Below are 27,225 nucleotides of genomic sequence, written 5' to 3'. Positions count from 1 at the left end.
GGACGTAGCCCTCAGCAATCTTTGGCACCGGACTTATAAGGCATTGTGTGTGGTGATTAACGACAGAGGCATCAATTCTCAGTAGGGTTTCAGCGTGGCCTACCATCTTTCCAGTGGAGACGTGGTTCATTGCAGCTGGAGGAATGCCATTTGCAGCAAATACACCACGTGGTGTATAGGGTATTGCTTGTATTCACTTCCAGTGTATGTGGGGTTGGAGAACATTCTTCATCTTCCAGTTTGACTTTGAATTTGTATGAGAGCTTGGGAAATACATTGGATTCATTGTTTGGCTTTGTAATTCAGACAAATCTGCCTGGTACGATTTGCAATAATTCTGACTTTTGCTGTATACCTCATTTATTTCAGTATTGCTTCATATTTGCTGTTATCTATTCCTTCCTATGCTATTAAACAATCAAAAACACAAAAACAAACAACCCTTTCTGCACTTCTGTCTAGTTCTGTAAGAAAAACTTAAATAAACAGGAAAACAAAATTAAAAATAAAAAAATTACAGCAGGTTAACAGCAAAGATCTATCAGGGATCTTTCACCATCCATTCAATATTTATATTTATAAGACAGGAATCATCATCCGTGGGAATTACATTATGAAAGGCACATAAGTGGCACGGGCAAGGTGAGGACTTATGCCACGTAAGAGGCATTGGTTACAAATTTGTGCGTAAACAATAGATTGAGGCATCGATCCAACACTTGATGTTAACTAATCCAACGAGTGAGGTGCAGCGATTTACTATGGTTTTGTGTAATGATAAATAAACAATAAAGGGTGATAAAGGAAAGAAGAGACGTGTTCATTTCAAGAGACACCACCTTCCAAAGAGACGTATCTATAGATCTATGAAGATATAAAATGGAATGGGAATTTTCTTTTGTTTGAGATATTTTTCCACGTGGTATGCTCTATATAGAGAGTCAATAGCTTGACCGAATTACACAGGCAACTGCATACAACATATTTAGAGAGTCAGTAGCCTGACCGAGTAACCAGTTATAATATTAATCACCCCTAAGCGACCACATTCAGGTTGACATAATATTGATGGACCAAACATAGTACCATTTCTATAAGTAATAAATATTGTTTGCAGATTGTCACTGTGAGTCAGTGATTGCATAACCGAACTATCTCTGGGGTGGTAGAAATCACTTCTCACATTGTTTATATCCTACTGCATATTAGACATCACAATTACCAAATAATTGTCATCACTGTATATATCTATACTGAAGATATATCAGAGATCAAATCTGATATAGAATTAACTTCCGTTGCTTAAAATTATACTCTCTTGTCATATTAAGAGGAGGAGGTTGAAGTAATCATCCCAGCTTTCCTTCATTTCCAAAAAAAAAGCATCACAGTGATTGCCATAGGCGATTTCTTTTCTTAATCATTTGCAAGAGCAATCCTTATATCTGGGGTAGTTCAGAACTGTTGTTAAGTTACTGGCAGTAACATACTTGTTCTCAGTATGTTGGTTGAAAATTTCGTACACTTGGGGAAATATACAAAATTGTGGTTTCAACCACAGCACACGAGTAAAAACTCTCCTAATTAAGGGAAGGCTCCCCCTATCTAACTAAAACTAAAATAAAAACAGGATGGTATAGCAGTCTTCCTTTTTTCTTTAAGAAAGACAATATGCTTTTCTCTTTACAGAAAAGGATAGCGATTGAATATGAACAGTAATAACCACTTTTAAGTAAAATGAGAGAAAGGAAATGAAGTTTCTTGAAAGCGCAAAGACTTCCGTCACTTCCTTTGGGACGGGACAACAATATCAAGCTCAAAGACTTGATATTGGAAGTCCTATCTACCCTTTGCTATACTAAATTTTACAATAAATAAAAGACGACAGCACAAAGACTGGAATAATTTATTCTTTTAACACAAAGACAAGAACTAATGCAAGCTCAAAGACTTGCTGCTATTTCTTATCAAACAATAATTTTTTTTTCTCAAGAACAAACGCAAGCTCAAAGATTTGCTGCTCCTTCTAGAGATTTCCTATTTTAATTAATCTTCTCTACTTGCAGCTCAAAGACTTCAAATCAGATTGGACTAAGCTCCTTTAGAAACACTTTGCATAGAATAAATAAAAAGAAGGAAACTCAAACTTGTAGCTCAAAGACTCAAAACTTGAGTAATCTTTCTTTACTATTCTTCAAAACCTTCAATTCACATACATAAGCTCAAAGACTTCTTGCTATAAATTTGGCAGAGTTTTTGCTTGTTTTCCCAAAAGATAAAGATTACAAAGGACCCTCTCTTCTATTTATAGGAGAGGAGCCTTGAGAAAAAGGTGGGAGGATCCTAACTAACTTGAGAAATTCCCTCAACCACTAAGACCTATTCAACAATTAATTATGACTTCATTAACTAACTAAGACTTATTCCAACTACAGTCCTAATCGGACACAATTTGTAGTTGCCTTACCAGTAATTACAAAAATGCAAGCGATGACAACTTGCAATTACAAAAATGCAAGTGATGACAACTTGCCGAAAGGGAAACTACAATTCTGAAATTACAATTTTAAAATTTTACAACAAGTGTTAAAAACGCTTAAGTTGCAACTCTTGAAGATACGAACAATTTGAACTTCTGAATAACTTTCTGCAATTCGTCAGGATCTGGTTCATGAGTGTTCATAGCCACCACCCTAGTTTTTACGATGACATCATGGCATTGGCATAGCATGGAATTGCTTTTTTCCAATGCTGACCGGATTTCCTGCAACTCAATTTGATACTTAATCAATATTTGAATGGAAGCGATTGAGAATTGCTCACTTCTCCATTCATCATGAATCTTGAGTTGTAGGTCTGCAAGAACTTCTTCCTCGGGCAGCAGCTCATCATTCTGATTTAAAATGTCGCAGGATGCCTTTTTGCAATGGGAGGTTACATCTTGAAAGATTGCTTCACGCAACTTTAAGGTTTCATCAATTTCTTCGATGAGCGATTTGAGCACAAGAGATTTGTTCTCTAGAAGTTCCTCATATTCAATGTACGTGACTCTGGAAGGAATCACGTCATGCACCTGAAGAACGCCCAACTGATGTTGAGGCATCTTTCGCCAAGAAACTAAATTTCCCTCAACCTTCTCCAGATTTAGCTTAAAAGCACCCAAGATTTGATTCAACTTATCTTCAATGATCTCCAATTTAACCATCGTTTCAAATACCTGTCTTATGACTTGTGAACATAAGTCATGCAGTTGATCAACCTAGGTGTCTAAGGCTTGAACCTTTTGAGCAGCTCTCTCGATACCTTGGATTGGTTCGCTGACCCTAGAAGAAATAGGTACTTGGCCTTCTCCACTTGAAGGTTGAGTAATACTTTGGATAGCTGCCATGAGTCTTTGATTCTCTACTTCCAGTTGATCTTTCTTGGTCAACACCTCATCATACCATTGTACCAATGTAGCCACTGTTTGTTGAGCATTGTGCTTGACAACCTCACGAGTCTGCTTACCCAGTTGAACTTTGGTGATCCGATAATCAGCTGCTTGCATTTCTTCAACTGGTTTATCTGATATTGTTCAGCAATCTCTGCCACTCTCATCCGGTTTTCATCAACGATCACCCTTGAAACTGTCTTTGCCCTCTTAACAGCTTTAGGTTTTGATTGTTTCAACTGTTGGTAGTCGAAGGGATCAAGTGAGATCACCTGATTCTTCCTCTTTGCAGTGAAGGAACTAAGCCATGGAGGTAAAGCCATTAACTCTAATTTTGGGATAGAGGGAGAAGCAGTTTCTGTTTGAATAACAGTGGTGACCTTGGGAAAAGTGTCCATCTGGATAGCCACCATAGTCTGCTGAGTGACGACAGGATGTGATGAAGATGTCATGAACTCATCAAAACAGGTCATAGAAGTATCAATTTCAGACACAGGTACATATGAAGGATCTTCTGAAAAGATATTCAACAAATTTTCCTGAGGATGGCCTTGAGATGGTTCTGTTGCTGAAAGTGGGAGGACGTTCTGCGGAGATTCTGAAACTGAAGGGGCAGATTGTGAGCTCACATCTATCACAAGAGGAAACATGGGTACCTCAATAGGAAGTGAAGAAAGAGAATTATGTGGAGACTGTAGAAAGTGACTGAGGAGCATTATCAGATTGAGTTTCTTCCTCTGAAGCTTCAGGATCAATCACATGAATTTCCAACTGTGGCTTCTCCTTGCCTTGAACTGTTATTTCCCGAGGAGGAAGCACCATTGCACGGCTGTCTCGCAATTTAATCCTCGTACTAGAAGAGGATGCACCTTCTTTGTTGTCTAGTTGAATTTCAGATTTCTGCCCAAGAGGACCTGTAGAATCATCTTCTTTCCCAACCTTAATCTTAATGAGCTTGACACCATTATTCTTAAGCTAGATATTGGTATTGGCAAGAACTGACTGAAATCTATCCAAGATAGAAGTGCCTTCCTTGTGGGACTAGTGGATAGAAGGAAGCGGAGCCTCATCAACATTCTGATTGACAAACTCAGGATCAAGAACGTTACCATCATCAATCATACCTTGTGGCATGTTCACGAGGTTTAGATCCACAATCTGTTCTGTAGTGAGTCGGCAGTAATCCATCTTGCGAATCTCTTTTTCGGTACGAAGACCAGCCCAGATATCTTCTATCCGGTGTACATGGATGAAGGTCTTCTTGATCTTCTCCTTCATGCCTCGGTAATCGAAATCAGCTCTAGGTTTGAATCTTTTGAGTCTGATTTCCTGCAACTCAGTCTCCATAGCCCTGGCCTTGATTGAAGTCATTAGAGAATATTGACCAATCTTCAATGGGTTGTTGGAAGAAATACCCATGCCAACCTTGTGCTTAACTGACTGGTGTGTATGCACAACCATGATCTGCCTTCCCAATTCCATGAGAATAATCTTATCTATTGGTTACCGTGGGAGCATGTAAGGCTGCCTGCCATAGCATCCAACTCTCATGTAGGTAAAAGTTGGAAATTGGAGAAACAAACAACCATATTCTTTGACCTTTTCCCATGCTTCATCTGAGACTCTTTTTTTTTTTAGGTTCTTGTCAAATTGACACAAATAATGACCAAAGAAAGCATCCTGAACCCTTCTGAAATGAGACCTACTTGATCTTAGAGGCAATTGATCATAATATTCCCAAACCGGTACAAGCATGCGGTCACCCTTGGTGGAAAGACCTGGGAAATGTCTAAGTGACACAACAATATACACGAGATATGAATTCATGTAGAAGGTGAAGGTAGTAGGGACGATTGCAAGTTGCTCACACAAAGCATCACTGATGATTTCACCCCAACAGATGTGCTGAGACTGCCTTACTAACATAATAAATTGGTACATCCAAGGTTCAAAAACATTGGAATGCTCCAATCCCATCATACAGCTAAGAAGAGTAATAGTATCACCGATCTCATTCTTGAAATCAGACCGATATAACTTTGCCCATCTGGTAAGTGCAGTGCGAGGTTCATGAATCCATTTGTTGATATGACGCTTACAGTCTTTCTCCCTTTTGGCAATGTATTCAGTTGCACTTTGCTTAGAGATCTCTATATAAATGGTTTCGGAAGGTATTTTAAAAACCCTCTCTATAGCTTCTGCATCCAGGCGAATGATCACTTCCCTGTCATCATTTCTAATGACTCGTGTCTCTTTGTCAAAATGATGAGCACATGCTAGAATAAATTCTGGTTCTAGGGCAGCAACTGGAAAGGATGCGGCATGATGGATATGGCTGTCCAGCAACCGTTGCATATCACCCTCCTTCGGATCTTCAATCCTTTGTATGAATTCGGACATGTCAACATGCCCTATCTCAGTATCCTTGATATGATCAAGGGAGGAGGAGATCTGTGACTGCGGAACTTCATTTTGGTATTTATCATACTTGTATTTCATCTTTTTTGGAGTGGGAGATGATGATACATCTATCATCTGGAAACAACTGGGAATGCTGCAATGTAAATCCAAGAGTATCAAGGCAATATCAAAGTCAGTATCTTTAGACATTTTCACTCCTCCAAATGAGAAAGTTCAACTTTCGTATTTTGGCTTTGTGAGAGGAGATATAAGAGGTGGAAAAATAAGTTTTTGACTTATTTCAGGTTTTGAAACATTTTTCACTAGTACACAAGAAGGAAGTACAAACGTGCAATCGGGTTTTAAATTCCGAATGCAATTATACTTGCAAAACATGAAGCATGAATAAATGGAAGGAGAATGAATTTTCAGTTTGGAAGTTGGGAAGAACACATTTGCAATTGGTTTTCTAAATCCAAATGCAAACTTATTTACAAACTGAAAATCAAAGGAATGGACAGAAAAAGGTATTTAGGCATGCGGGAAATGACGAAGATGATAAGTACGGATGAGGTAATTGGAAGCAGATAGGTAAAAATAAATTTCGGGAAGATCACTTGGAACTTTGTTATGCCAAAATGGGAAGGACTTTCAACTTGCAATCCGGATTTCAAAACCCGAAATTGGGAAGAACTTGAGTTTTTCGTCATTGAAACTTGATTTTTGGACTAAAGAAGGTTAAGTCTTTGTCCAAAAAGGGAAGAACGCATCTTGAGGTAGAACTTTTCACACTTGCAAATTTCTTTGCAAATTGGGAAGAACATATTTGGAAGAACACATTTTTCTTGTTTTGAAACTTGATCTTTTGGATCAAAGAAGGTTAAGAATTTGTCCAAAAAAAAGGGAAGAACACATATTTTCCTCTTATTTGCAATCAGGTTTCTGAAACCCGAATGCAAGTAAAGAAAGAGAATTTTCAAAGGGGAAGAACAACTTTTACTTTACAAATTTCTTTGTAAAATGTGGAATTTCCTCTCATAAACCCAATATGAACATGAACAAAACCAAAACTTAAACAAGAAAATGTAAGGAAAGAAACAAGAAAGAAATACAAAAGTAAAAATTACCTTGAAAAGACGAGGAGAGATCCAAGCTTGTAGAGTCAACGAAACATGGAAGATGAAACCCTTTAAATAGAATTTAAACAAAGGAAGAAACTTAGCCACGCATGGTGACCAAAGAAAAACCGATTTGCTATAGAAATGCCATGAAAAATGCCAAGGAAGTAGTTCGAAAATGATTTGATTTATCATTAAATACAAGAGAAAGCAAAAATGATTTAGAATTGAAAGCATACCTTGAATGAGAAAGGTGCAAAACTTGCAAATAACGTGACTGGTTTTTAGGGCATTTTTGCAAATCGATTCCCCAAAATGCACACAAAATGGTTTGAATGAAGTTTGAAATCCAACGCATTTATGATTAAATAAAAAACGCCTTAGGAAAGGGTAGATTCGAACCTCCAAACCATGGCAAATGGCACAAATACATGATTCAGAAAAAAAAAATGTTGAAGAAGACAAATGGCAATAATCAGTTTGATAGATGCGTAGAACAAGGGTTTGAATCCTTCAAAGTTGCAGCAAATCCACATTTGGAAGGAATCCCTATCCTTCCTCCAAAAAATTCGAACCCAAATCAGTTTGCAAAGGCATGGGAGAAATTACGGGTTTTAGAAATGAAACAACAAGATTTCAAAATGTTCATATTTTTGCCTCTAAGGCAAATTTCGGGTTTTAGAAAAGGAAATACAAGTTAAATTACTTGTAATAGGGAAATAGAATTCCCTTTACAAGTGATTTTACTTAAAACATGTAAAGGGATTTTAAAATCCCATTTACAAGTTCTATTTAAAAATAAAAAATAACTTAGAGTCATAAAAACATGTAAAGGGGCTGTAAAAACCCATTTACAAGTTTTACAAAACGCTTAAGTCATTCTACTAGTAAAGGGGGTTTTAAAACCCTTTTTACCAGTTTCCAAAAACTTGTAATTGGAGAAAAATTCCCCTACAAGACCAAAAGCTTCAAGGGGGTTTTGAAAAACAAATTACCAGTTACTAGTAATTATCAAAAAATTCCCCTACATTGAAGCAAAAACATAGCAAACGGACTCGAAATGCGACAAAATTCGAAACATAGCTTGGGGATGGATCAACAATCGATCCAGTCCAAGAATGGGGCAAATTTCTACCTCGAGAAGCGTGCCATAGAGTAAAAATTTTCATTTTTTAATAAAAATTTCCATGTGATAGTCCAATTTTTGAAATCAAAAATTGAGGACAACACAGTAGTGCCAAGCTGAGCTTGACTTACATCAATATCCTTCTACTGTTTTCTTATGTACTAAAATTGAGATTTTGGATAGAATATAAGAGGATCCCAACTAGGGACATTACAAGTCACGTGATTCCTACAAATCACTTCTTCTAATCCTCAATCTAATTAATTATTCTAGAAGCATGCTTATCATTATTCCTCAATTTTAAATTCCTCCATTTATTCTCTCTCCTCATGTCACATCCCCCTAACTTATCCACTTGCTCTCTAATCTCTCATTAATCCACCTAATCTCCCATCTTAATCATTTGCACAATCCTAATCACTATGATTATGAGCAAGTCAACTCTCTTCCATAAATGGCTTTCCCCTCTCACCTTACAAACCTTAAATGCACCAACTTTGGTCATTTCAAGGATTTCATATTTTTGCACTTCTCCATGCTCCCTCACTTCCCAAGGAATGTTTTATTCTTTTTCTCTCCTCTTCTTCCCATGCATTCATTGTGTGAGAATTATAAATTCCCTTGTCCCCTCACAAGGAATTTTAAATTCCTTTTTATTCTCCCAATGTAATTGAGGATCTCTTCTCCATGTACCTCAAGATGTGTGGAGACAAGAAATACCTTTATGGGAAATTTGTTGAATCCCACACCTTGTCCTCTCAATCCCTTCCATCTCTTTCTTTCAATCCTCACCCTTCATTCCAAATCGATCTTGGCCCTCCATTTTAGCCTCTTCAAATCTATAAATTGGGGTCTCCTCCCCCCATTTCCATATCTCAATCTTGTACAATCTCATGCTACTAATTTGTGCTTAGAGTCATCATTCGAGCATCCATATCATAGCCATTTTACTCCATATCTAGTCACTTAACCAATTCATCCATCCACCATGAGCTATATCACCATTGTTGTTGTGTAGTGGAGAGCATTCCACACCCAATCTAGGACCAATCCAATCAAGTTGAGGAGGGGCACATCCTTGACTTCACTGAAGGTCCAATTGGAGGGACAAGAGATCATCTTCATAAAGTTATAATGGTTTTTGATATATCTAGTCACTTAGGTCCAATTGGAGGGACACAAGATCATCTTCATGAAGTTATAGCCATTTTGCTCCATATCTAGTCATTTAACCAATTCATCCATCCACCATGACCTATATCACCATTGTTGTTGTGTAGTGGAGAGCATTCCACACCCAATCTAGGACCAATCTAATCAAGTTGAGGAGGGGCGCATCCTTGACTTCATTGAAGGTCCAATTGGAGGGACAAGAGATCATCTTCATGAAGTTATAATGGTTTTTGGTATATTTGATTATGTATTTTATGTTCATTTCGATTGAATCTAACCATTAACCCTCTTGTTGATTTTCCTTTGGTTCACCCTCCAAATTCACAAGGGATGAAAGGATGGTCCTGCTTTCATGCTCTTGTCAATTTAACAAGATTTAGAAGGATGGCCAGCCTTCCATGCTATTGGGATTCATCAAGGAGGATGGAAAGCCTCCAAGGTGAATTGAGAGATGGAAAGGTGGCCCACCTTCCATGCTCTCAGCAAGTCAAGGACAACCAGACTTGATAATTGCCATTTGCAAGCGTTTTCAAAGAATTCATGATGTGATTGGTTACAAGGAATATGCTATGATGTATTGATCTGAATATTTATGATGCTATGATGTATTGTAGGATCCCTTGCTAACTCTGATCCAAATTTGCCGATTAGAGGCTCAAGAAAGATTGTCAAACACTTTGCAAACAATGCCTGAACTTGCTGTTATGAGTTTTTGTTTGTATTGTTTCGGTCTTATATGCTGCACTTGATTTTTTGAATTCTTCTAGCAATGCAAGATTGACTAACAATGACATGCCAGTTGTTTTTATGACTTTTCACATGCATATAAATGACTGAAAATATTAACTTCAGCTGCCTGGCAAATTATCAAACACTTGGCATGCATCTATTCATCCCAACATGAAGGAACAATAAAAGACACTTACAGCCAAGAGAGTTTTAGACAAACATGTAGCATGCAACCTTGTATCTCCTTCTTTAGATGCAACTCAAAGATAATGCTGATATACAACTGATTTTAATGAATTCATGATGAACATGCATCTATATCACCATTGGCATTTTAGCAAACACTTAGCATGCAAACTAGAAATTATATGGCAGCAGCATAATGAAATCTTTTATTAATTATTCTCACACCAAATAGTTACAAAGATATAGCTTGTAATTCCCATGACAGCAAAATTAGAGGACCTGGTATGTAAAATGCCTGCTGCAAATGATGGTTTCCACTCTACAATGTATATAATTTGCCAATTAAACACATCCCTGCTGTAGCTGTGTATAATCTGTCAACTAAATACTTGATTTCCTGATGTATAATGGCAGCCAATATGAATCTCCAGGTCTGCTATAGATATACCTTCCAATCCTTCAAACCCTAGATGAAATCTTCCACCTGTTAGCACAAATTGGACTCTTGGATGAAGCCACAGCAGCATAATGAAGTCTTTTATTAATTATTCTCACACCAAATAGTTACAAAGATATAGCTTGTAATTCCCATGACAGCAAAATTAGAGGACCTGGTATGTAAAATGCCTGCTGCAAATGATGGTTTCCACTCTACAATGTATATAATTTGCCAATTAAACACATCCCTGCTGTAGCTGTGTATAATCTGTCAACTAAATACTTGATTTCCTGATGTATAATGGCAGCCAATATGAATCTCCAGGTCTGCTATAGATATACCTTCCAATCCTTCGAACCCTAGATGAAATCTTCCACCTGTTAGCACAAATTGGACTCTTGGATGAAGCCCACAATCAAGCAATGATTCAGCTGATAATTTCATAGGCTCAAGATTGCTAAACACTAAAGAGGTTACATTCTCCAATGCTGGAAGTGTTGGAAAACCTTGGTTTCTTCCCACCGCTCAAGAAAGAACAATAACAAATGCTCAATCATGAGTTTATTGGCTTCTTCAATGTATATTTATATCTCTCCAAGAGGGGGTTGAATTTCTCCAAAAAAACACTTTTTTAACTCATTAAACTTTTTTAATGTTGGCATTATAACTTAATTTCACCCCCTTGGCCTAGGCACATCACTTAAATAATCAATTGGCCCCTTTTTAATGATGCAAAGACCCCTTCTTTATGAAATATTAATCTTTATAATATAACATTAAATGCCTTATTATAATTAATTATTAATAAAGTGTTCACTTTATTAATAATTAAATAATCATAACTCCCCAAATAAACATTATTTCTCAATTTCGTTTGCACTTGGAAGTTAACCATTCAATCCTCTATACGTGCAACTGCCTTACTAAAAATAGAAAGGGTCCATCTCTAATACTTCTGACTTACTATAAATAGTAAGTAGAGAAAACGGAGTCCAAATGAAGTCGAACGAAGGCCGAAATCTATAAAACTCTGAGCACTGGAGATGACACAACCCTCAAGAGTCAAAAGACCCTCTAACCATCCTCATTAGCCTACGAGGGTTAGAATGATAGGCTAATTACTCAAGAATAGGAATGAACTAAAAAGGGGACATTATATGTATTGATCTGAATATTAATGATGCTATGATGTATTGATGAATATTATCATAATTTTTTGATCTTTAATATTTCTAATATCAGTTTTTAGTGGTAAATATTGTTTGCAGGCATAGAAATCAAGAATATCCCCAATAGGGACATTACACAAATGCACAAACCAACTCCCAAGAGGGATAAACCCAACAAGGAGCCTCTAACATAGGGGTTAGACCCATTTGAGACAAGACAGCCCTAGGAGGCACAAGCCTCCACCAAATTGGAACAACGGGTCATTTCAAGCAACAACATGCTTTGCACTGAAAAAGGGTGTCATAACAATCAAGGTATGATACTTTTTGATGAAGAAATAACATGGGATGTCTCATTAGGCCAAGGGGAACAACTTTCATACAAAAAAATTCTCAAGAAAGAGTCAAAAGAACTCATTGCTTGACGAAATGAGAGCCAATAGTGCTCCAAATGGGACCACAACTTGCTAGGACACTAGCACCTAGGAAGGACACTAGTGCACCAAAGGGATAGTAGCCCGAGTTCACAAGTGTCCTACATCTACATTGGAGTCTTGTATTGACACTAGAGTCGCAAACTAGTGTTGGAATCTAGAGAATGTGTTGTAGTCTTTTTTTCCATTGGAGTCTTGTCCTTGTGCTAGCATTTTGGCCAATGACCTAATCAAAGCCCTTAGTTGGATCACCATGTCAAGCACAACACTCGGGACACACAAGAAAAGAGTCACAACACAATCTGGACTTTGAAACAACAAAAAAGAGATCAAGGTGAACACTAACTCCCAATCTCAAAAATGACTAGCCCATGGAGAAGATAACTCTAGGGGCTGGGGAGTGAATAATGGACTCCAAAACATGACCAGCAACACTGAGAAGGGAAAGGAGTCCTACCCATCCTATTCATGCCCAAGGCCACAAGGAGAACCCAAACGACCCTAACAACAAGCTAGGTTTTCACACTTAAATACACAAGAACACCAAAAAAGAAGCTGATTTTTCAAGATTATCAAGATACATGTTTTCTAAAAATTGTTCATTTTAAACCTAGATAGAAATGTGCTCTAACTCATTGAAACCAACATCACAAAAGTATAAATAACATATGAAACATACATTCTTAACATTGTTGTCCATGCATGGTAAATGTAAATATGGTATTGATACCACTTATATGGTCAGTTTACAATCGTTTCACTTAAGAGGTTCCTAAGATTTATTACAATTCGATTTGAGGACTCAAATGTCTAACAATGTACATTTGTAAGATAGAGATAACATTACAATAAATGAAATATGAGGCTTTTTCCAACCTTGAACTTGATTCTAGAGCCCTCCATTGGATCTTGCAATCCCCAATGGTGGTTCCATGTCACTGTAGTTGGCATAAAATGCCTATGGTTATATTTGATAATATTTGTTATCTACCAATGTATTAATTGTTTGTATTAAGTGGGTTGTCATTCTCGGTAGTTAATGTCCTTCACGAGCTAACTTCAATCCATATGGTAACATGAGGAGGATCAATGGTAGCAGACATAAGCACAAGCCACATATAGAAGATTACTGGATGAATGGCAAAGATGACTTTGAGATTAGAAGGAAGATGTTCTCTAGGCTACCAATAGATATCGTCAGGATGTGTAGAATATGTTCCATCCTTGATCAAGCTCAAGATGATGGAAGGTACCTCTAGCGCTCTTATGAGCAAGAAAAGGATAAGGAGATAGAGGTTGATTGGGTTGTTATTGAGATAACCAAGTTGGATGAAATGATGAGGCCTGTCATGGCCTACACATGAAGATGGGTAGATATTGAAACCAACAAGTTGGAGAGTCAGAATGGCCAGCTAACATTTGATATGATGGGAGATCTAGATTCATCTGATGATGAAATGGAGATTGTAAGCATGAGTGAGAATGCTACTCAGTCTTCTCAACTTAAGAGTTGGAAGAGGAAAGAAAGCCACAAAGAAGGATCAAGACAAAAGAAGTACAAGGCAAATTCAAATCATCCTTATGCTAGCACCTCATCCATCTGGGAGGTCACAATGAATAGAGTAACCATCAATGAAGGACAATCATCCAAGAAAGGCATGGATCAAGGCATGGAAGAGTCCTTAGAATCCACAATACAAAATAATCAAGGTGAAAAGACAGATAAAGGGAAGCAGCCTCAATTACGGAATCTCCAACAATGCAAGAACAAGTTGTAAACGACAAGGCCGTAGAGGATGTCTATGTAGAGATAATGGATGAGGATGAGGATTAAGAAACAACTTCTCCACCTCGGGTATAGTAGCAATTCAAGGAGTTACAAGTAGAAAGAAAGCGATATACTATCCCATCTTGGCTCAAGGAAAGAATGACTAAGTGATAGTAGCAAAAGAAGAGGCAATAGACAATTTGGATAACTTCTTGGAGAAGATTGGTCAAACAATCGAGAAGAAGAAAGCTACTAAGCTTTCCAAGATCATAAGAGATAATGTGGGATCTTGAGTTATACAGATAGGTACACCAAGAGTAGACAAACCAGAAGATGAAATCATTGCCGATGACTATGATTTGGAAACCATTGAGTTGGGTCTTGCCACAATTGGACAAGAAATAGAAGATTAGGGTGATTCAATGAAGATGGTCCAGGATAGATTGAGGATTGAACTACAAAACAATAATAAGTTGGAAAGAGAATTGAATACATTAAGGAATTATGTGCGGCAACTCAGGAATCCAATAAGGCAGGCTGACCCTTCAAGCATGCCTCCATCATTGCTTGCACCGGATTCAGTTGATGATTTGGAAGAGATGAGGAATAACTCTCAAATGTTGAAAAGTTGGATTAATAGTTCTTTCACCAAGGTAAATGAGTTCATGGGAGAGTTAGCACATGTATTTGACACAATTTTAGCTATCCTTGATACGACTCAGGTTCTCATTGCTTCCTATGATGTCTTTGTTTACATCAAAGATTTCACCATTTTGAGGCTGCAAGTATCGATGGATATTCCCAAGCAAACCTTGATGAATGCTGGAGTGGTAAAGGAAGGGCATTCATATGACTTTCGTAGGTGGTATAGTACACTCAGATTGAGAAGAGAAATGTTCAAAGGTATCAACAGTGGTTGCAGCTAAGTAGAAAATATGACTAAGGTGATACATGGTAAGATTGTAACAATAGTTAAAACAATATGTGGGATGGAGATGAAGGAAGAAGTAGATATAGTTGTTGACAGGATGATAGAAAGAGTAAGAAGTATCTTCTTGGGAACAACTGGATCACTTTAAAAGAGGCGGTTGGAGGATATTTAGTCATTCACAACACTTGTAGGAAAGATCTACAACTTGGGGCCTGAGTGGGAAAAGATTTTCATTTCATCTTTGGCTGAGTTGGATTACATGGAAGATCAATTGAAGATCATGTGATGTGTCCCAATGGAGGAGCTTGATTGCATCATGTCTTGTTTCTTTGAATATGCTTGTAGAGAAAAACATAAGGGGAACAAACTTCTAGATGAAAGTTTGTTATGATCCCATGTGGCATCAATTTTTCTCATTTGAGGATTCTTCCTTGTAGTTTGTGCCAAAAAGATCTTACTTTCTCATTGGCTGATATTTAGTGATATGCAATAATTAGGTATTTTGTTGTAACAAACCCTAATTAGGGTTTAGGTGGCATGATCTTGGCCCTTGATTTCAGATCAATCTTGGCCATTCATTTGTATTGATAGCACTATATAAGCTCAACTACATTCATTTGTAAGGACCAATTAGAGGAGATTTTGAAGAATTGTTGCTTTGATGCTACCAGAGAATATAAAATCATTGAAGTGTTGGTGACTTGTTGTATCTGGAGTATTTGCATGTTTCTTCATCCTTTTCAAAGAGAAAACTAAAAAAGGATAGAATAGATTTACTTAAGTGTTTTAGATTAATGAAATATCTTTGTCCATGATTGATGGTGAAATTCATACGTTCATACTACTAGTATTTTGCTGATCGTGTCATACCTTGCATAGTCAACTGAACTCCTTTGTCCAAGCTTAACTTCGATAGCTACTTGCCCTTGATATGCATCTCCTTGATGGTGTCTATATTGTTGTTAGTGATTGGAATGTCACATGCTTACATTAGAAGATCGCACTAGCTTTGTGGAGTTGTTCCTTGCATGTCAAATTAAAGCCTAGTTGAATTTCACTAGATATTGTCCATTGCCCTTGCATTCCTAGCTTTAGTTTAGCATCCTTCAACCCTCAATCCTTTTGCACTTTTTTTTTTAATCAATCATTAGTAGTATTAAGTTAAGAGCCTCATTGCATATCATTCGAAAGCATAGATTGTACTCATAGAGCATTCCTTGTGTTACAGAGATTCATCTACTACAAACAACTGCATAAGTCCCCTTGGAAAAACAGCAATCACATCAACCATTGGAGCTATCCACACGTCAAGACCTGACATATATAAACCTTGGAGTCACCTCAAGTGATCCTTCCATTCAAGATTTTGTTTAAGAGAGGATAGAGTATTCGATACTTTATTCTATATTCGAAGTGTCATAAAATGCACATCAACAGGGTTTAGTTGCATTACTTCAGAACTCATATGCTAAAACTGTTTTTCACATATGCAAGGGAAGCAAGATTTTGGATTCATATCATTGAACCTTATCAACCTTCCTTTAGCCTCTTTTCTTGGGGTGTGTGTGCAAGTTTTAGTTATCTCATTAGCCTGCATTAAACAAACTATGAGATGAATTTGATTATACCAACCAAAGTTATGACATTCTTCAGAACTAAATCCCAACTCCAACATTGGACTCCATATTAGCTTGGTCAAAAGACCTTCCTTCTTTGTCATCTTCCCAAATTCTATTGAATTTGCCTCAACTTGTGGGTATCCTTTATATTTCTTTTTGTCCTTTTATAGGCCACAACATGCTTTAGAATTGTTGGAACTTACAGTGTGCAATTTTTTTTCTTCTTTGCTTATTCTATGAGCTTCTTTCTACTCTCCACAATCTTAAAATCTTTTGAAGTTCTCACATTCTTTCTATTTACCTATAATTTACATCATGTTCATTTTAAATCTTTGCTCTCAAAGCATTGGCACCCACGAGAGATGGGAAAAAGGGACTTTTTGACTCCATATTGTTCGGGCAGAAATTTGGCACAACATTTGTTCCTTTTCATATGACAAAAAAGACTGCCAAATACTTATTTTAGAAATATCTCCTAAACACGACCTTCCTAATTATATTATAACTGAAAAAGATACAATGTCCACAAATTCCCATACAGATTTGTTCAAATCTTTTTGTGCACAAATGAATTTAATTGAAATAACGGTGAAAAAACACAAAGAATGGTCAAATTAGAGGACATTCTCCAATGATATATGAAAAAAAGATCTTGTAGGAAGAAAGACTCCCATGACCAAGGTTCACGAGTTCATTAAACAAAATTTTTAACATCATTCTTTCTGTCATTTTAGGCATAAATCTTTCTAGTGGAATGACTACTGGGTCTTAATATGGAAAGACTAATCAATAACTCTAGTACAAAGCAATTGTCTTGTGACGTAGATGAAAAACTCTGTGGGTTTTTCACAGATTTGCGAGTACTCGTGAGCCCCACGAGTCACTCGCAATCTAACTCGGCAATGAGTTTTTAAAAAACATGCAGCGATAAAAACCCAAAAAAATAGCTGAAAATCACTGAAAAATCGCGGAAAAAATAGCCGGTAAAAAGTAATAAAATTTATATTTGTCCAAAACCTAAGTTTTATTACATATTTTGTCTTTTCCTGCCGCGATGAGAAGAATATTTGCGACGCCGCAAACGCAAATAGGGCACCAAAACGGAAAAAAAAAAGCGACACATAGCTTTCAGGTTTAATCGAGTTTTATTAATCAATATTAAATTTTAAAATCTTTCCCACTGTATAGCTTCCACACGGTTTTTAGCACTGAAGATATCAAACAAGGCATAAGAGTTTTAAAAAAACACGCAGCGATAAAAACCCAAAAAAATCGCCAAAAATCACTGAAAAATCGCGGAAAAAATCGGTGGTAAAAAGTAGTAAAATTTATATTCGTCCAAAACCTAAGTTTTATTACATATTTTGTCTTTTCCTGCCGCGATGAGAAAAATATTTGCGATGCTGCAGACGGAAATAGGGCACCAGAACGGAAAAAAAAAAGCGACGCATAGCTTTCAGGTTTTAATCGAGTTTTATTAATCAATATTAAATTTTAAAATCTTTCCCACTATATAGCTTCCACGCTGTTTTTAGCACTGAAGATATCAAACAAGGCATAAGAGTTTTTAAAAAACATGCAGCGATAAAAACCCAAAAAAATCTCCAAAAATTACTGAAAAATCGCGGAAAAAATCGGCTTTAAAAAGTAATAAAATTTATATTCGTCCAAAACCTAAGTTTTATTACATATTTTGTCTTTTCTTGCCGCGATGAGAAAAATATTTGCGACGCCGTAGACGCAAATAGGGCACCAGAACAGAAAAAAAAAGCGATGCATAGCTTTTAGGTTTTAATCAAGTTTTATTAATCAATATTAAATTTTAAAATCTTTCCCACTGTATAGCTTCCACACGGTTTTTAGCACTGAAGATATCAAACAAGGCATAAGAAGGCTTGCAAGAGGAAAGGCACAGGACATAGATGGGTTACAAGTAGAATACCTAAAGTGGGGCAGTGAAGCCCTTGCACCTCATATCAAACACATCTTCAACAATGTAACTCGAGGGTTTCCCATAAAATTGGACAACCAATGTTGTGATCCCTCTTCACAAAAGCGGTGATCAAAACAATCCATCAAATTACCGCACTATTGTGATCAACCCACTACTTGGGAAGTTGTTTGTTAGCATGATTGAACGCAGGATTAGCAGCTAGGCAGAAATTGGAGGGAAAAGAGCCAAGGGTCAGGTGTGTTTTAGATCAAAACACTCTACTATAGACCATGGTGTTACACTTAGGTTTTTGGTTGAAAAAATTTGGAATACCCAAGGGGGCGAGGCTTTTTGCTGCTTTGTAGACTTTAGAAAAGCCTTTGATACAGTTCCGCAAGATAAACTATGGCATAGGATGTAGGAATTGGGAGTTCCAATTGGGCTTAGGGTTGCTGTCCATAGGCTTTATGAGCAGGTCAAGGCTAAAATCAGAACCTCAGAGGGAATGTCAGAGTGTTTTGGCAGTGATTTTGGTGTCAAACAAGGTTGCCCTCTTTCTCCAACACTGTTTGGGTTATATATTCATGACAAGCTGTAAGAATGGCTAAACAAGAATAGCAGTGAAGGAGTCTAGTTGGCTAATTAGGTAATAAAGCTACTTCTATATGCAGATGATCTCATCTTAATAGCTAAATCTACAAAGGGTTTGAGAGAACACTTGAAGACGCTTGAGGTCTTTTCCCAGGAAGTCGGGATGCAAGTGAATATTAGTAAGACCAAATTTATGATCTTCTCTTTGAGAAAAAATAAAAAGATACAAGACGATTTTCTTTTTGAAGGCAGCTCGTTGGAAGTAGTGAATGAGTACAAATATCTTGGACTCAATTTTCACAAGCAGCTTAACTGGGAAACTTGTAGAGTAAAAAGAATTCAAGGTGGATGGAAGGCATTGTATGTGCTACAAAATAGATGTAGAAATGCTGAACTTTGGGATTGGAAAAGCAAGAGAATTCTTTTTGGTTTGCTGGTCACTCCAGTGATTCAATATGGATGTGAAATTTGGGGCAGCAGTATGTTAGATCAGAAATGGAGACAACTGGAAAGAATCCAAAAATACCTAATCATAAGTAATTTCAAAATTAAAACTGTTGTCCCATATGAAATTCTTTTAGCTAAAACCAGTACCTATCCCCTGGAAGCTTTAGTGATGGTTCGTTTAGTAAACTATTTAAAGAAAATTCAACATATGGAAAATCATCATTGGCCTAAGTTGATTATGGGGGAAAGGCTAGATAGAAGGAATAACACATGGATGAGACAAAATGACAATTGGATGAGCAAATGGGGCATTAGTAGACAAGAATGTCCAAACACCAATGAAGAAATAAAAAAATTGTGAAGGAAAAGTTCAGGAGCAATTTATGGACAAAGCAAGCTGGGCATAAAAAAGCTTATTATATCACATAATTCAACCCCACAGGAGATCATGAAGAAAAAGCCTACATAGGAGCAAATATTAAATGGAAAGCAAAAATGCTAATGGCTCAATTAAGAACCAGCTCTCATCACTTGAGGTGTGAAACAGGTAGATGGATGATGCCTAAAGAAGAGTGGGAAAAGAGGATATGCTTATTTTGCAATACAGGAGCAGTAGAGATGGAGCGACATTTTGTTCTCGAATGCTCGATGTATAGTGACATTCGGGTCATTTATGAAGACATTTTGAAAACAGACAATTTAAACACTTTGTTTGAAGAGACAACTTTAAAAAAACAGCGACTCTATTAATAAAAATTCACTACAGAAGAGCAGTTCTTGAAAAGAGGTTACAGGCAGATTAGGATCGTGGTGCCCTGACTTTGTCGGGTGTGTGTTTTCCGTGGGTCCCATAGGCTGCTTTGGCCTCGTGGACGTTATTAAAATCCTTCATTTCATTTCATCCATTCAGATTTGAATATGTTATTGTAGGTGAAATTCACATCATACTAAGAAATAATTTCAAACAAAGGAAATTTTTTATTTAATAAATTGGTGTATTTTTAATAATAGTGAACACTGTTAATTTTTTTAATAATAGTGAACAATGTAAAAAAATTAATAATAGTGAACACTGAACAATGTAATTCTTTTTTAAATAAATAGTGAACAATGTAAAAAAAATTAATAATACTGACCAATGTAAAAGAAAATTTAATAATACTGAACAATATAATTTTTTTATTAATAGATTGGTGTATTTTACATTTATATATAAAGAACAATCTATTAAAAAGAATTGAGATTAAATTAAAAGAATAATTTATGTTAAAAAAACGTATATATCATGGAAATTAGTATATGTTCTACAAATTTGGTGTAAATGTATGTTTTTGAACAATATTTAAAAAAAATGTATTTTCAAATGTTCAATAAAGTTACCGAGTTTTTCAACTATGGTCTTGTGTATGGACACTATTTAGCTTCTATTCTGTATGGTTTTAAATCTCGATTGATTTGAGTTCAATGCTGAGCTGATGTTTATTCTGTTTTATCATTTGCAGATTTTGTATCTTGATCATTTTCACCGAGATGAGTTCATAGAAACAATCGGACACAGATTTTGGTTCAATGGATTTATAGCAACAGTTTCCTACCTTATTTTCGGATCACTGGCACCAATTACCTATGGCTTCTCTTTCCAAAAGAGTGATGACACGCTGTATAAATTCCTTGCAGCAAGTGTAGTATCTTTGATTTCTATCATCCTGCTTGCTTTAGGGAAGGCTCGAGTTACCAAAAAGTCTTACATTAAAGTTGTCATTCTGTATGTTGTTACTGGTTTTTGGGCATCTATTGTTGGTTTTTTTGCAGGCAAATATATTAAGAAGCTACTAGAAAAGTGGGGATTTACAACTGATTGAGGATGCCAACAATATCCTGTTCTAACAGTTGAACTACTGTTGCCTAGAGCCTCATTTTCTGTCTATTTTCTTAACCAATTCTGACCAGTTAAATGTGTCATCACCACCTTCCCGTAAGGGATCAAGTTTTTATTGCTCTGTGCTGCTTCTACCTAGAATTAACATTACATGTGCAGTTAGTGAGGCATCAATTTGAAGTGTATATATCAACAGCCAGACATATTATAAGGAATCGTACTTTACTCTGCAGACCTATTATAAGTGTTCTTCATTTGTCAAAATTAGTTAGCATATTTAATAAAATGGGTTTCCATCTTTTAATTATTTAATCTAAATGTGTATTCAATTCAACTTAGGTTATAAACGAAAATTAATAGTGAAATGCATCTTTACGTTTACCAATACTTCAAAAATGCTAGCATCTGGTATCAATTGAAGCTATCAACTATTGATATGACACTTGTAAATCATCTTCATAAGCTAGAGAATAAGAAAACATTTTGGAACATGATCTCTATGTTAATAAAGGTGAGTGCAGCTTTGTAACTATGCTAATGGACTTTGATGTTCAACTTAGGCATTTACAATTTGGAAGGAATAACATGAGTCCAATAGTCTTTACTTCGTGATGCTCAATAATGCACTGGGTTGTTGGCGCACAAACAAATATTTTATTGGTGTAGATATAATTTTAACTCATTGTGGATAAAATTATTTTGATATTTTGTATTTGATTTAAATTGGACAACACTGGTATGGATAAAATGTTACATTTATGCATTTTAAATTAACATGAGGTATGGTGGTTTTTGAGAAAACTACAAGAATAAAGAATTCTTTGTAACATAACAATTTTAAAAATTAGATAACTTAACCATTTTTATGAAAAATAAATCTAGTAAGGAGTTAGACTATAAATTGAGATGTTGATGACTATGAATGTTATGATACTCGGCATAAGAAGGGATGGTAATTCGAGTTATCATAATAATGTCAATCTGAGAGCCAGTGGATGACATTTTGATGTACAATCTCATAAGTAGTACCAAAACCTTTTACCGAGTCGAGCATCATCACTGATTACAACATGAAGATTGGTGTCTTTTTCAATCAGATTTGAGAGATGCTCACGAAATCCTGAGATGTGTCTGGAGGCACCACTGTCAATTATCCACGAATTGCTATCCGTAGGAACATTGCTGGAAAGAGTAGAGATAAGAAGGTAGTCTTCACTTTGTTCGGCAACCTCATTTAAGTTAGCTTCCCTTTCCTTTGGGTCATTTTGACAATCTCTGGCATAGTGACCATACTTATCACATCTGAAGTAATGAATGTGAGAGGAATCTCTTGACTTTTTCCTTGGATCATAGGAGGAGGATCTAAAATCTTTACTTCTTTTTTCTTTCTTCCAATGACCACCTTTCCTAGATTTAGATAAGAGAAAATGATTATCTTTGAGAGAGTTTTTGAGTTTTCCTCTTACCTCAATTCGAGATTCCTCTTTGATGCACTCAGATTGAAGACGCTCAAAGTTGGGATGATCAACTCTTCCACCAATGCTACGAATAAATGGTTCCCATTCATCTGGTAGACCATTTAATGCAATCATAACAAGGTCTTTATCTAAGATTTGGCAATCAAGAGTGCTTAGCTTGTCCTTTAGTTCATTGATCTTCATGAAGTAGGCTATGATTGAATCTTCTTCTTTCATTTTTATGTGTAGAAGTTGTTGTCTTAGGGCAAGAGCCCTGCTGAGATTGTTGACTTCATAGATCCCTTCCAAGTGTTTGATCATTTCTCTAGCAGATGTAAACTTTGATATGACAGTGACAAGATGATTCTTGACGAACTCAATTATGATCCTTCTAGCCTTGAGGGAATCTTTCTTGAACAGTTTCAGCTCTTCAGCATCTTTTGGAGGAGACGGCGTTTCTTCTTCTACAAATTTCAGTAGGTCATTTTCTTCAACGATCAACAGAATACGAACTTTCCAAGCAGCAAAGTCAATGGCTCCCTCAAGCCTATCTTTAGCCTTCAAACCTAACATATTTAATCTGAATACAAACAACAACTATATGCAACAATTGATCTACTAAAATCAGAAGTTAGTAACACCTAGAGCTCTGATACCATGTTAATTTAAACCCTAGGTATGATAATCAGATTTATCTTATTCAATTATGCCCTGGTTTGTATTAGATTTGCAATAGTTTAGTGAATCAACATGCATTAAATTGTGCCCTAGATTGTAATCAGATTTGCAGAACTTAGTAAGACAACATAAATCAGAAATATGATAGAAGAGAAACAAGCATACCTTGGGAAAACCTCCAAGGAGGAAAAACCCAGCATGAAAGACCCACAGGTCAGATTGTATATTCTCCTCTAAATAACAATACAATACTTAGCTCGAATTTGATCTTGCCATATCAGATCTGTCCTTGTATGCTTCAATGACTTGCCTCAAGATATGCTATGTCCCCTTGGACAATATTACACCAAATTGAATAATTTGCCCTCTTCCTTAGGTTCGCACAGCAGAGCTAATTTGCATTCTGATTTTAATTGAACTTGATGATATTGTCTTGCAAAGTAATCTTTATTTATATGCTTCTTTTCTTTATTAAGGTCAGCGCTTTCTTGAAGTCGGCCTCCTTATATTTTAGGCGCTAATGTTTGTTTGGTGCTAATATTTAATTGTTATGTGTTAGTGTGGATTTAGGATAGGGCCACGTTTAGGGTAGGACCCGGTCCTAAAGGAGTTCGGATGTTGCCTTAAGGCAATCCAAACCCCTATACCCTAGTTACAATCAACAACACTAACCTTTGTAAAAATATGAGTCTTGTTCTAAAATACTTTGCTTGTTACAATCAAGTAAGGAAGGAATAGATTATGAAGAAACCTGTGCCCCTATTGCTAGATATACCTCTATTAAGTCTATAATAGCTATTGCTGCAGCCAAAGGTTGGGAGCTACATCAAATGGACGTTAAGACAGCTTTCCTCAATGGAGTCATTGAGGAGGAAGTCTATATTGAGCAACCAGAAGGTTATGTAATCCATAAAAGAGATTCTCATGTTTGTAGGTTGAAAAAAGCCTTATATGGGCTCAAACAGGCTCCTCGCACTTGGTATGAAAGAATTGATAAGTACTTACTAAGTTTAGGGTTTTCTAAAAATGATGTTGATGCTAACATTTACTTGAAAATTTATAATAATGTGATGCTTATTTTAGTTTTGTATGTAGATGATTTATTTCTCACGGGTGAAAATAAATTAATCATAAGATGTAAAAAGGAATTAGCCTCAGAATTTGAAATGAAAGATTTAGGTCTAATGCACAACTTCCTAGGGTTAGAAGTATGGCAAAGAGCTAATGAAATCTTTCTAAGTCAGGGAAAATACACTATTGATATTTTGAAAAGATTTAGAATGATAGATTGTAAACCTATGCGTACTGCTATGGAATCTAACTTAAAGAAGTTAAGTGTTTCTACAGCTAACTCAGATTTTACAGATCATTCTGAGTACAGACAGCTGATTGGCTCCCTGATATACCTAGTCAATACTAGGCCAGATATCTGCTATGTTGTGAATGCTCTTAGTCGATTCATGAGCTCACTGAAACATGTTCACCTGGTTGCTGCCAAGCACATTTTAAGATATCTACGTGGCACAATTGGTTATGGGCTAAAGTATACACTTAATACCCCAATCCTCCTGAAAGGCTACTCAGATTCAGATTGGGTAGGAAGTGTCAAGGACAGGAAAAGCACTTCAGGCATCTGCTTCAACTTGGGCTCCGCAGTAATCTCTTGGGCATGCAGGAAGCAATCTTCGGTAGCATTAAGCACTACAGAAGCTGAGTACATTGCTGCATCTGTTGCATCCAAAGAAGCAGTGTGGCTCCGTAAGCTTCTTGTTGGATTATTTGGTCAAGTCAATGATCCTACCACCATTCATTGTGATAATCAAAGCTGTATAAAGATGTCAGTAAATCCTGTATTTCATGATCGGTCCAAACATGTGGAAACCCACTATCATTACATTCGGGATATGGTGTAGAGAGGCGCCATTCACCTAAAGTACATTAGCACAGATGAACAAATTGCTGACATCCTCACCAAACCCTTATCCAGAGTGAAATTCGAGTACTTCAGAGATAGACTCGGTGTCATGGAAAACGGAACCCTGATTGAAAGGGAGCTTCAATCTCAGTGACTATTGGTAGCACTTTGAATCATTCTTTGCTTGTGTGCAAGAATGAATTTCATCCAATCTATGCTTGTGTGCTAGATGGATAGTTGTAATAATGTAAAGACCCAATGATGTATTACACTTTCTATGCTTGTGTGCTAGAACCATCTTATGCTTGTGTGCTAGGTGGAAGATGTAATTCTATGCTTGTGTGCTAGATGCAACGTAAAAGGTTCAAATTATGTATTCTCCTCCTCCCTAGTTAAGAGGGAGTGCTGATTGTAACTAGGGTATAGGGGTTCGGATTGCCTTAAGGCAACATCCAAACTCCTTTAGGACCGGGTCCTACCCTAAACGTGGCCCTATCCTAAATCCACACTAACAGATAACAATTAAATATTAGCACCAAACAAACATTAGCGACTTCAAGAAAGGGCCGACCTTAATAAAGAAAAGAGGCATATAAATAAAGATCACTTTGCAAGACAATATCATCAAGTTCAATTAAAATCAAAATGCAAATTAGCTCTGTTATGCGAACCTAAGGAAGAGGGCGAATTATTTAGTTTGGTGTAATATTGTCCAAGGGGACATAGCATATCTTGAGGCAAATCATTGAAGCATACAAGGACAGATCTGATATGGCAAGATCAGATTCGAGCTAAGTATTGTACTGTTATTTAGAGGAGAATATACAATCTGACCTGTGGGTCTTTCATGTTGGGTTTTTCCTCCTTGGAGGTTTTCCCAGGGTATGCTTGTTTGTCTTCTATCATATTTCTAATTTATGTTGTCTTACTAAGTTCTGCAAATCTGATTACAATCTAGGGCACAATTTAATGCATGTTGATTCACTAAACTACTGCAAATCTAATACAAACTAGGGCATAACTGAATAAGATAAATCTGATTATCATACCTAGGGTTTAAATTAACATGGTATCAGAGCTCTAGGTGTTACTAACTTTTGATTTTCGCAGATCAATTGTTGCATATAGTTGTTGTTTGTGTTCAGATTAAAGATGTCAGGTTTGAAGGCTGAGGATAGGCTTGAGGGAGCCATTGACTTTGTTGCTTGGAAAGTTCGTATTCTATTGATCCTTGAAGAAAATGACCTACTGAAATTTGTAGAAGAAGAAAGGCCGTCTCCTCCAGAAGATGCTGAAGAGCTGAAACTGTTCAAGAAAGATTCCCTCAAGGCTAGAAGGATCATAATTGAGTCTGTCAAAAATCATCTTGTCACTGTCATATCCAAGTTTACATCTACCAAAGAAATGATCAAGCACTTGGAAGGGATCTATGAAGTCAACAATCTCAATAGGGCTCTTGCCCTAAGACAGCAACTTCTACACATAAAAATGAAAGAAGAAGATTCAATCATAGCCTACTTCATGAAGATCAATGAACTAAAGGACAAGCTAAGCACTCTTGATTGCCAAATCTCAGATAAAGACCTTGTTATGATTACATTAAATGGTCTACCAGATGAATGGGAACCATTCATTCGTAGCATTGGTGGAAGAGCTAATCGTCCCAACTTTGAGCGTCTTCAATTTGATTGCATCGAAGAGGAATCTCGAATTGAGGTAAGAGGAAAACTCAAAAACTCTCTCAAAGATAATCATGTTCTCTTATCTAAATCTAGGAAAGGTGGTCATTGGAAGAAAGAAAAG

At 36.5% G+C, this 27,225-nt stretch overlaps 1 protein-coding gene across 13 annotated transcripts in view; it reads left to right on the top strand.

The window, feature by feature from the left end:
* Window positions 1-21,684, top strand: part of LOC131035152 (uncharacterized) — a 258,229-nt gene extending 236,545 nt beyond the window's left edge. For 12 of the 13 annotated variants that reach the window (XM_057966796.2, XM_057966797.2, XM_057966795.2 and 9 more), the window contains one exon: window positions 20,996-21,684. In XM_057966796.2, the coding sequence (XP_057822779.2) occupies window positions 20,996-21,355 (360 nt within the window). In that variant the 3' untranslated portion in view covers window positions 21,356-21,684. The remainder of the gene's footprint in view (window positions 1-20,995) is intronic. The other variant, XR_009103920.2, reaches the window with a different exon arrangement.
* Window positions 21,685-27,225: the final 5,541 nt, after the last annotated feature.

Source organism: Cryptomeria japonica, chromosome 11 (assembly GCF_030272615.1).
Source record: "Cryptomeria japonica chromosome 11, Sugi_1.0, whole genome shotgun sequence".
NCBI classification, from domain to species: Eukaryota; Viridiplantae; Streptophyta; class Pinopsida; order Cupressales; family Cupressaceae; genus Cryptomeria; species Cryptomeria japonica.
The sequence above is the reverse complement of the archived record's forward strand: the minus strand, read 5'-3'. Positions and strand labels throughout refer to the sequence as shown.